At 52.7% G+C, this 9990-nt stretch overlaps 2 protein-coding genes across 14 annotated transcripts in view; both read right to left on the bottom strand.

Moving 5' to 3' along the window:
* The window catches only part of F7 (coagulation factor VII), a 13298-nt gene extending 12010 nt beyond the window's left edge, over positions 1-1288 (bottom strand). The window contains exon 1 of the mRNA XM_017502629.2: positions 1171-1288. Coding sequence (XP_017358118.1) covers positions 1171-1234 — 64 coding nt within the window. The 5' untranslated portion in view covers positions 1235-1288. The remainder of the gene's footprint in view (positions 1-1170) is intronic.
* A 4967-nt stretch (positions 1289-6255) lies between these two features.
* The window catches only part of MCF2L (MCF.2 cell line derived transforming sequence like), a 212943-nt gene continuing 209208 nt past the window's right edge, over positions 6256-9990 (bottom strand). For 11 of the 13 annotated variants that reach the window (XM_017502483.2, XM_017502520.2, XM_017502546.2 and 8 more), the window contains 3 exons: positions 8316-8428; positions 8147-8250; positions 6256-8024 (listed from right to left, as the gene is read on the bottom strand). In XM_017502483.2, the coding sequence (XP_017357972.1) occupies positions 7942-8024; positions 8147-8250; positions 8316-8428 (300 nt within the window). In that variant the 3' untranslated portion in view covers positions 6256-7941. Of the gene's footprint in view, positions 8025-8044; positions 8251-8311; positions 8429-9990 lie in introns of those variants that run through there. The other 2 variants (XM_017502537.2, XM_017502553.2) reach the window with 2 other exon arrangements.

Raw genomic sequence — 9990 nt, 5'->3', positions numbered from 1 at the left:
CTCAAGAACCAAGGCAAACCTGACGAACACGTGATTATTGAGAATGGACAGAATGGAACAAAGAACAGAAAACCGCCTGCACCCCCAGTCCCAGGGGAGGCTGAGCTGGAGCAGGGAACGCCCTCTTTCAGGGGCACCATGGTAGCCGTGTGCCAGCTGTTTGCCATGGGAGGTGAAGGAGGTGGTGTTCGCCCCCACTGGGCCCCGCTACAGAGCCAGGGTAAGCTCTGCTCGCCTCTATGAGGCCCGGCTTCCACAGCGCATCCTCTGTTTTCTCCTCCTGAGGCCTCAGCTACCCTGCCTGGGGTCACAAGTCCATGCTGTGAGCTAGGGCTGCAGCCTTACATCCCAGGTACTGTCCCCCACAGCCCATGCCCCACTTGCCATCCCCTCAACCCCCACCCCACATGCTGCTTCTCATGCTCCACCCCACACGCACCATCCCCACGCTCCATCCCTGACACCCACGTCCATTCCCTCAGACCCACACACCCTTTCCCATGCCCTATCCCCAACACCCCACCCCCCATGCCCCACACCCCAATCCCCCACACTTCATCCCCCACACCCACATGCCTTTTCAGACACCCCATTCCCCACACTCTATGCCCCACACCCTCCATCCCTCACACCCCATTCCCCGCACCCCACATGCCATACCCCATCCCCCATCCCCCACCCGCCGTTTACCACACCCCATCCCCCACATGCCGTTTTCCACACCCCATCCCCCAGCCCCCATGCCATTTCCCTCACCCCATCCACCACGTCGCAGGCACCATCCCCCACGCACTGTCCCCCACATGTCCTCCCCAGACTGAGAGCAGCCTGTGAGCACCTCCCGGACACTGAGCGGCCCCAGACTCCTTGTGCTTATCGGACCTCACAGGCAGGGTCTCATGGAGGCCAGGAAAGCCCACCCGCTCCTAATGTTCTTTGAAAAATAATCCCGACAAAGCCTGAGCCACCAAGAAGGGCTTCCCACTGTCACCCAGCATGCCCTTGGATGCTGGTTTCCAGAAGGAAAGAAATTGAACAGGAACTCCCAGAAAACCCTCATGGCGGATGGGGTGTCCACAGCAAGGGCGGGTTTGGGAAGCCCTGGCCGGCTCCTGGGACTTGCCCGCCGCCCTTCCACCAAGTTTATGAGGAAAACCTCCCCGGACGCACCTGCAGCCAGACAGCCCTGAAGCCCAAGCAGAAGGCAGAGGAGCCGGTGGGCCTGGGAGGCCATGACTCTCAGCAGCGCAGCCCCTGCCTGTTGACATTCCCCATGGGACGGACGGGCAAAGTTCTCGGCCTCCAAGGGTGACAGAGGGATGGGGGAGGGGAGGACAGAGCTGCACCTGGCCAGCCAGTGGCCATACACCCCTTCCTACCAGCCACTGAGCTCAAGCAGGGAGAGCAGGAGCGAGGTCTGGTGGCCCCAGCTATGCTGCAAAGCTGATGGTTTGCTGCCAGTAAGTGCTGAGGGGTGTGTGTGGCACTAACACTTCAAGTACGATCTAGAATTCCAAACCCCTAGGACATAGGAATGTAGGTTGGGAAACATTTAAACCGCCGATGAAAACTTGTCCCATAGCCACAATGCAAGTCAAATCTCGAGAGTGCATCTTGGGTGTGGGTGTCGGTGTTTGAAGGGAGCCTCCAGGAGACCAGGCCAGGTGGGCCGTTGCCTGCAAGGGAGGCCGGGAAGAAGAGAGGATCATTTTGGCTCTGAGCTGGGCCGCCCACTCCGCTTTGACTGTAGGCAGCATCCCCATTCTCCAGCAGTCCATGTCTTATGTCTTTCTTTCTTTGTTTTGTTTTTTGAGATGGAGTCTTGCTCTGTTGCCAGGCTGGGGAGCACTGGTGTGATCTCACTGCAATCTCCACCTCCTGGGTTCAAGCAATTCCCATGACTCAGCTTCCCGAGTAGCTGGGATCACAGGTGTGCACCACCATGCCTGGCTAATTTTTATATTTTTTAGTAGAGATGGCGGTTTCACCATGTTGACCAGGCTGGTCTCGAACTCCTGACCTCAAGTGATCCACCTGCCTCGGCCTTCCTACCAAAGAATCTCTGTGCTCACACTTGTACCGGAGCACCACACTCACACAACCCAAACTCACACCATACACACACCACAGCCCCCCACTACACATGCCCCTACACATATGCCACTCTCACACCACACACACCCCAAACTCACACCATACATACCACATTCACAAACACCATACACATGCCACAGTCATACACACCCTAAAGTCACACCACATAAACACACGCACCGCTATACACACTCACATCCACACACATGGGACTTCCAGGCTTTTCCACATCTGTAAGCAATTGGAATCTCAGGGCAGGTCCCAGGAATAGTACTTAATTAACACCAGGGAAACTGCTCTATGTTCGCATTTTGGGAGCCTGTGAGCACACCCCGCCCGGGGTCAAATGCATCTCGGCTGGACGCACGGGCACCAGGGAAACAGGCAGACGCTAACCGGATTTGAGCTTGGATGCCAGTTGGTTCCAAATCCTATTTGGTGCCGCTGGAAGCACGAGTTTCCTCTGAGGGAGGGTATGGGGCATGGGGAGGACAGAGGAGCTGTGTGTGCCCCGTGCCCGGGAAGCTGCCATGGCAAGCTGTCTTGCAGGCCAGTTCCAACGGGTCCGTGCTGGCGAGGAAAAGCCTGTACTCATCGGGCCTCTGCTGCCTGAGCAGAGAAGGGAGCTGGACCCAGGCACCCCGTCAGCCATCAGAGTGGGCGGTTGCTCCCTCCACCCACCCGGGTGCTTTGCCTTCTTGGGGCCACGGCTGGAGGCAGCTGAGCCCTCGGGCCAGCCGGGCGTCACACCAGTGCTGCGTGATGCTAAACAACTTTCAGCTTAAGGAAGAGAATGTATGGAAGGCTGGTTATGATTTGGAGCAGAATTTGTTTTCTGTGGGCCTTTGTCCTGCTTTTCACCCTTGTCCAGGGTCTTAGTGTGGAGAGAAATTCACCAGGGGTGTGCTCAGATGTGTCCATCTTTTCTTTCTGTCCATCTCTTAAAGTGTAGCTTTTTCGTCTTTTGTAAGAAATCTATCCTTACCCTAGGCAGTAAGAATATTCTGTTTTCTCATAATAATCTTAATGTTTTGATCTTAAGTTTGGGAGATGATGGCTCTACTTTTACGCCGTCATCCACATGGAAGGGCAGCTGTCCCAATGATGCCGGTTCCTGGAGGCCATGCTGTGCCCCTGGCTGAGCAGCCCCAGGACAAGCCAGGTACTTGCACACATGGGAATCCGAATTCTGCTTGGCCAGTTTAGCCTCGCTCCCCCTCGTCACGGCTGACGGCAGGTTTATGACCTGTCCAGACGCCTGGTAGTTGAGCCTTCCACTTCCTACCTCTGCTCCCCGAATCGCTATGGGTATACTTAGACCTTTATCTTCTATGTATGTTACAATCAATTTACTGATTCCACAAAGAATTCTGTTGGGATTTTGATTAAATACACAGATTAATTTGGGGGAGAGTTAACATTTTAGCGATACTGAATTGTTCCATCCATAAAAATCTCCCGTTTAGGTCTTCTTTTATGGCCTTCTATCACGTTTCATGATTTTGCCCAAAAATGTTGTTACATTTATTTTAAATTTAGTTGCTGTTAAAATAGTATTGCCATTGCTAGGAATGTTAATAACTTTTTGTGGGTTGATCTTGTGGACTTCTTAGTCTCAATAGTTTATGAATTCACCTGGGTTTTCTAGATACGAAAAGTTATTTTTCAATTAGCATGCCTTCTTTCCTTTTTCTTTTTTTGAGATGGAGTTTCACTCTTGCTGCCCAGGCTGGAGTGCAATGGCACGATCTTGGCTCACTTCAACCTCCACCTCCTGGGATCAAGTGATTCTCCTGCCTTAGCCTCCTGAGTAGTTGGGATTACAGGCATGTGCCAGCACACCAGACTAATACTGTATTTTTAGTAGAGACGGGGTTTCTCCATGTTGGTTAGGCTGGTCTCGAACTCCTGACCTCAGGTGATCTGCCCGTCTTGGCCTCCCAAAGTGCTGGCATTACAGGCATGAGCTGCCACGCCAGGCCTTCTTTCCTTTTTCTTTGTTGTGGTAATCACTGGTATGGCTGCTAAATTGCGCTAGATAGTGGTGGGGTCCCTGTTCAGTTCTGCCGCCAGTGGGGACGGTTCTAAAGGACTTCAGTACCTTAAATTTTTGCTGCGAAGATTTTGTTAGATATACTTTATTTGGTTAAAGAAATTTTCTTCTACTAGTTGGTTTAACATGATAAATGTTGACTAAAAATTGAAATATTGTTTGTCATTTGTTAAGCTGGTGATTTACCCCTTTACTTGTTAATATGGCAAGTTATAGCCATGTTAACATACTATGTCTTGCATTCTTGGGATGAATTTACTTGCTTAGAACTTATTACGTTTATTTATAACATAAAATTGGGTTTTATTTAATTACATTTCATTTGGAATTTTTGCATTCATTTTATTTTTTCTTACATTACCTTGTTGTTTGGTTGATTTTGAGAGCAGAGTCTTGCTCTGTTGCCCAGACTGGAGTGCAGTGGTGCGATCATAGCTCGCTGCAGCCTTGGACTCCTGGGCTTACTTGCCAGGTCTCAGCCTCCCAAGTAGCTGGGACTACGGGTGTGTGCTACCATGCCCAGCTAATTTTTAAATTTCATGTACAGACGGGGCCTTGCAATGTTGCCTAGGCTGGTCTCAAACTCCGGGTCTCAGACGATTCTCCCACCTTAGGCTCCCAAAGTGCTGGAAGTACAGGTGTGAGCCACGTGGCCCAGCTGATTTTTTTCTTACATAATCTTTGTCAGGTTTGGCTGCCAAGGTTAAACTTCCTTCGTACTTTATTGAGTTGCTTTCTCTTGTTATACTCTTTTAAATAGTTTTAATAAATATGTTTGTACGCCTATAAAATCACCTACATCTGGTACCTGGAGTAATTTTTTTTTTTTTTAACTGCAGTGCAATTTCTGTAATTGTTATTTATCTGCCCAAGTATTTTATTTCTTCTTGACCAATTCTAACAATTAAATCCTACTTTATCTGTTTTCAAATATATTGGCAGAAAGGTGTTCATAATGGTTCTCTCATATTTAAAAATTTTTATTTGATATGGAGTTTCTCGGATTTTCTATAAATTAGTTTCATTAAGTTTTTCAAGTACAAAGTCTGAGTTTTGCTTTTGATTTTGTTATTCTCTTTTCTCAATTGTAATTGAAAGAAGCATTTACATAGTTTCTTTGGGTTATGCTGGTCTTATTTTTTGGCTTAAACGGTTAACTCACTTATTTTGTCATGTATAAAATCAGACACTGCTAAGCTGCCAAGGCCAATCTGAGCCGTGGCTGTTCCTCTTCTATGGCTCTGTGCGTCTGTCCAGTTCTAGAGAGCAGAATCCTGCATCCCTATGGCACTGCCTTTCCAACGAGGAGTTAGAAACAAGCTTAAATTGCCAGTTTCCACGGTCTTCTCACTGTTTGCTAAATATTTTTCTTGTGCTCCATGTGTGCTGGAAAATAATGCAGATTTATCTGTTTAGGGATAAACAGGGATCACTTTTCATGACAGTCAGCATCTCACCCGACTGCCAACTTTTGCGCATTTTGAGCTTTATCGTCAGCTGCTTATGAGTTCCTGATTGCCACGCAGCCCCGTTTCTCTATTAACTGTCCTGAATTCCGTTTCATGCTATCGATACTGCTACATCAGATTTCTTTTGGTTAGTGCTTGTCTGTTCTTTTTTATTTTCAGTCTTCGATCTTTGTATTGTTGTGCTTGATGGTCTCTAAGTGGTTACTTGTTACATCTGATCCCATGCTCTTCCAGGCCAGCTTAACAGGGTCGCTCCCGTCTGTTGTGAGGCGGACCCATCTGGGCACCCTCTTCATCACATCTAGTTTCCTGTTCACACACTTTCCCCTTTCTGCACCCCTCCCTTCCTCTATCGGATCAGTAATACCCTCTCCATGCTCCCTTTTCTGGTCTGGAGCGTGTGGGCTACACTGTGATCTGTGACGGCTCCTCTGCTGCCTTTGCGTTTCTGACACGCACAGGCTTGCTGCTGTTTTGTCTGACACACTGGAGCAAAGGGGCTGTTTGGTGCTGGAGCCGCGCGTCGGGCCCCGCTCACTGCCTGGCTCTGTTCCGTCCCAACACTGACTCGCTGCGTGCAAGCACAGCCCTGGGGACCCCGACGGCACGGAAGTTCTGTGTCTTAGACAAAGGCAGACAGACAACAGGAGTTGCTGATATTTATTCAAACTTCATCCATACAATAAAGAACTCTGCTTTTAAAATTTCATTTACATCAGCAGTTAAAAAAAAGTGACAGTGGATGAAACATGAAGCTGTAAAGTGCCTTTATGGAGAGGGTCACACAAGGGCACGCGGCTGCACCACGAGATGGAGGCACTGCGCTCGCACAGCACGTCGGGGATGTGGCAGGACACAGCACGTTCCAAGTAACTTACACATCAGAGGAAAAGCTACCGAGTCTGCACGCTCCCTGTGTAATTCTGCACCCTGGAGGTCTGGCCAGTGATGGCTGCAGGCTGCTGCCAGGAAGCGAGCGTGAGGGGAATGCAGCCACGCTCGCCTCCACCGCGCTGAGGCCACAACCGTGAGGCGGTGAGTCGGCGCACGCAGCAGCATGGGGATGGCGAACGTGCCCTTTCTGGCGAGGCATATGTATATACATGGTCAGAGGTGCACACATACAAAAATATCTGCAGACCAGACACCAGAAAGGCTTCAAAAGAACAAAATATGTTTCTGAAACACAGGAAGGGTAAAACAGAAGGGGTTTTTTCCAGTTCTGCTGTGATGAATAAAATCAACTCTGCCCACTTACACTTCTGTACCCAAGGTGGTCACTGGGTGGCAGGTGGACCTGGAGGGAGGCAGGGGGCACTCGGGGAGGGGAGTGGAGGTGCGGCCTCCGAGGAGGCTGTGGTGCAGTGAGGCAGGGGCAGGGCTCTCTCAGCTACGGTCAGCAGTGCTGGTGCACGAGACACTCTGCAGAAACGGCATCTCCGTATTTTCTTTAAAAGCAATAAAAATATCCTAATTCAGTGAAGCTCTTTAAAAAAAATCAAGTCCCTGCATTTTATTTTTGTAGAAAAGAAGATTAACTGTTTAAATTATAGTTTAAATTTTCTTTTGAAAATGAAGTGTATGCAGGTAAAGGAATCTCCTTGCTTCTGACGGCTTTTGGTGGTGGAGACGCCACCTGATGTCACCAGGGGCATGTTTTCATCCACCTGTGAGCAGGGAGCTCAGGGAGTGCCATCTGTTCCCACAGGGGGGTCCCCAGAGTCATGCCGTGTTATAAACAACATGCTTCTATGTAAACCCCGGTAACAAAAAATAGTTTTCTATCAAATACAGTATCAAATTGTCATTTCATGTAAACACAGTGATTCCTGGTAAAGAATTGAGGCCAAAGTACCACAAAAAATGGCCATGGGATTGATCCCTGCTTAAAAAAAATCCTAAAACTTGTAAATAGAGTCCCCGTGCCCTGCTCTCCCCAGACCATTGGTCAGAGAATCTTCCCCTTCTCCAGGACCAGCTCCATGGTCTGCACACCCCTGAAAGCACTGTCCGGAGGCAGAGACAGCACGCTGGAGCCAGGGTGAGATGCCGCTGCCTGGCACTCCCTGCCAGGGTTATTCCCGGCCTCTCCTTGGTGGGCTCTGGAGTCTCCGAGGAAGGCCCTGTGGTCTGGGGTCTTCCGTGGAACCAGCCTCTGCCCCGGAGGGGTCCTCTGCAGCCCACACAGCCAGGAGCTCTGGGTCAGAGCGGTGAGGTGCCCCTTCCTGGGATGTCCGGGGGCACCGCGCCCTCCCCATGCCATGCCAGCCCTCGCAGTGGCAGTCCCCAGAGTGCGCTGGTCTTCTGTGCCGAGATGGCGTGGCACTATGCCTGCAGGTTGAAGGGGGCCTGGCCGCCCTCGCTGCAGCTGGACGAGTTGCTCAGCACGGCCGACCCTGGGCTCGACTCTGCGGGGACACCAGGCAGGGACAGGCTTCGGCGTCCGCTCTCCTGGGCACACACGGAGCCGCTTCCTCACACATGGGCCCTTGGCAGCGTCACGGGTGGGCTCGGAGTGCGTGGGCCTTACCTGAGCTGCTCAGGCACTGGGCCGAGCCGGATTGGCAGAGGTGGACAGACAGGCTGCTGGCCGGCACCCAGCCTTCCTTGCCGGTGGTCGGGTCCCTGACATACCTGCAAGGGGTGTGGGTCAGTGGCGGCCACATGCGGGGCAGCCCGGGGGTGAGTGCGGCTCTTACCAAAGGCCCTCGTCGCCCTCCTGCACCAGCTCCACCACATCCCCGCTCCTCACAATCAGCGCATCGGGGCCTCCCTTCTCGTGGTCTGCCACGACTGTGTATTTCCCGGGAACCTGGTGGGAGACGGGCGGGGGCACAGGCAGCGTCAACACCTGCCCGACAGCTGCATCGTCTGCTGTAGCCCCAGAGCGCCCCATCAGTACCATCTGCTGCACCCTCAGAGCACCCCATTAGTATCGTCTGCTGTACCCCCAGAGGGCCCCACTGGCACCGTCTGCTGTACATGCAGAGCGCCCCCAGCGCCGTCTGCTGTACACGCAGAGCACCCCCAGCGCCGTCTGCTGTACACGCAGAGCGCCCCAGCACAGCCAGGCGGAGTGCTGTGCTAGCTCCCTGGCCCCGTGGGAGCTCCTGGCTGTGGTCATCTCAGGGAAGAGATGCACCCTTAGGAGGAGGCTACACCGCAGCTCATGACCATGTCAAAGGTGACAGAACACGTCTATGACTCTGTCTTTGGGCCCAGTTGCCCCAGCCTCGGGCTGCTCTCCACACACAGCCCTCGGCCCCAGGCCCTCTGCTTTGCATTCCCGCCCCGGGAGGAGGGTGCTTCCCTGCCTTTGGCTCTTGTTTCCATGCCGCTTTGCTGAGGCCTTCCGTGGCACTCCCCGACGCGCCCCTCCTCTGCCCTCCCTCTTCCCCGCAGCTGTCCTGCGCAGCCGCTCCCAGCCTCACTCCTCTCCACGCTGAGTGGAGGTTCCTGTCTGCGCTGGACCCTCTGTCTCTAGAGCCTAGAACTGCACCTGGTCCCCAGGGGATGCTGCACAGATGTTATGGAACACGTTCCTCAGGGGAATGGGAACCCAGGAAGTGGCAGCTGTTCCTACAGAGCGGGGAGATCCGCAGCGTCCTGGTGCTGCATGCCGAGGGCTGGGGAGGGGGCTGCGGCTGCAGGCCCTGGTGCAGGACGGTGACCTGGCCACCTGCCCTCACACAATGGCCTGTACTGGCTCCTGCCCCTGTGGTCCCAGAGCAGACAGGACCACTCCCCACACCCTACAGAGAATGAGATCCAAATCCCTCCCCAGGCCCCAAGCGCCCTGGTCCACCAGCCTGTTTCCCCTCCATGTGGCCTCTGCCTCTGTGTGCCCCACATCTGTTCTCACGCCCAGGCCTTCCTTCGTACTGTCTCTTCGGGAGAGGCTGTTGGCCACGAGGGCCCTCTCTGCCCTTCCACGCCTGGCTTCTCTGCCCTTCCAGAGCCTCTGGGACCTGTCCCCTTTGCTCCTGCAGCCTTGGTGCGTGGACTAGGCACAGCACAGTACGTGCAGAAGATGCTTCTTGGTGTAACCCTCACTGGAATGATGAACACGTGACAGCTTTTTCTTGCTCTGACATTAACAATGGATGTGGTTTCAAATGCAGATCCATGCCTAGGAGTTCCATTTTGTCACAAAATGAGAGACAGATGTGGGTACAGTTAGGAAGGCCCCGTGACAGCATTCTATGACATAAGGGTAGTGGGGTGGGACTGTCTCTTCTGAGGAAGGTGCACCCACAGGTGGCTCCACAGGAGTCTGAGTGGGCACCTGGAAATTAACGCAGCAAACACAAAGTGCCGCTGAGACACAGGATTTAGGAGGAGCTGGGGCTGCCCCTGAGACCCAGGACCGGGGGA

The sequence above is a fragment of the Cebus imitator genome, unplaced genomic scaffold (genome assembly GCF_001604975.1).
Source record: "Cebus imitator isolate Cc_AM_T3 unplaced genomic scaffold, Cebus_imitator-1.0 Scaffold14, whole genome shotgun sequence".
NCBI lineage: Eukaryota > Metazoa > Chordata > Mammalia > Primates > Cebidae > Cebus > Cebus imitator.
The sequence above is the reverse complement of the archived record's forward strand: the minus strand, read 5'-3'. Positions and strand labels throughout refer to the sequence as shown.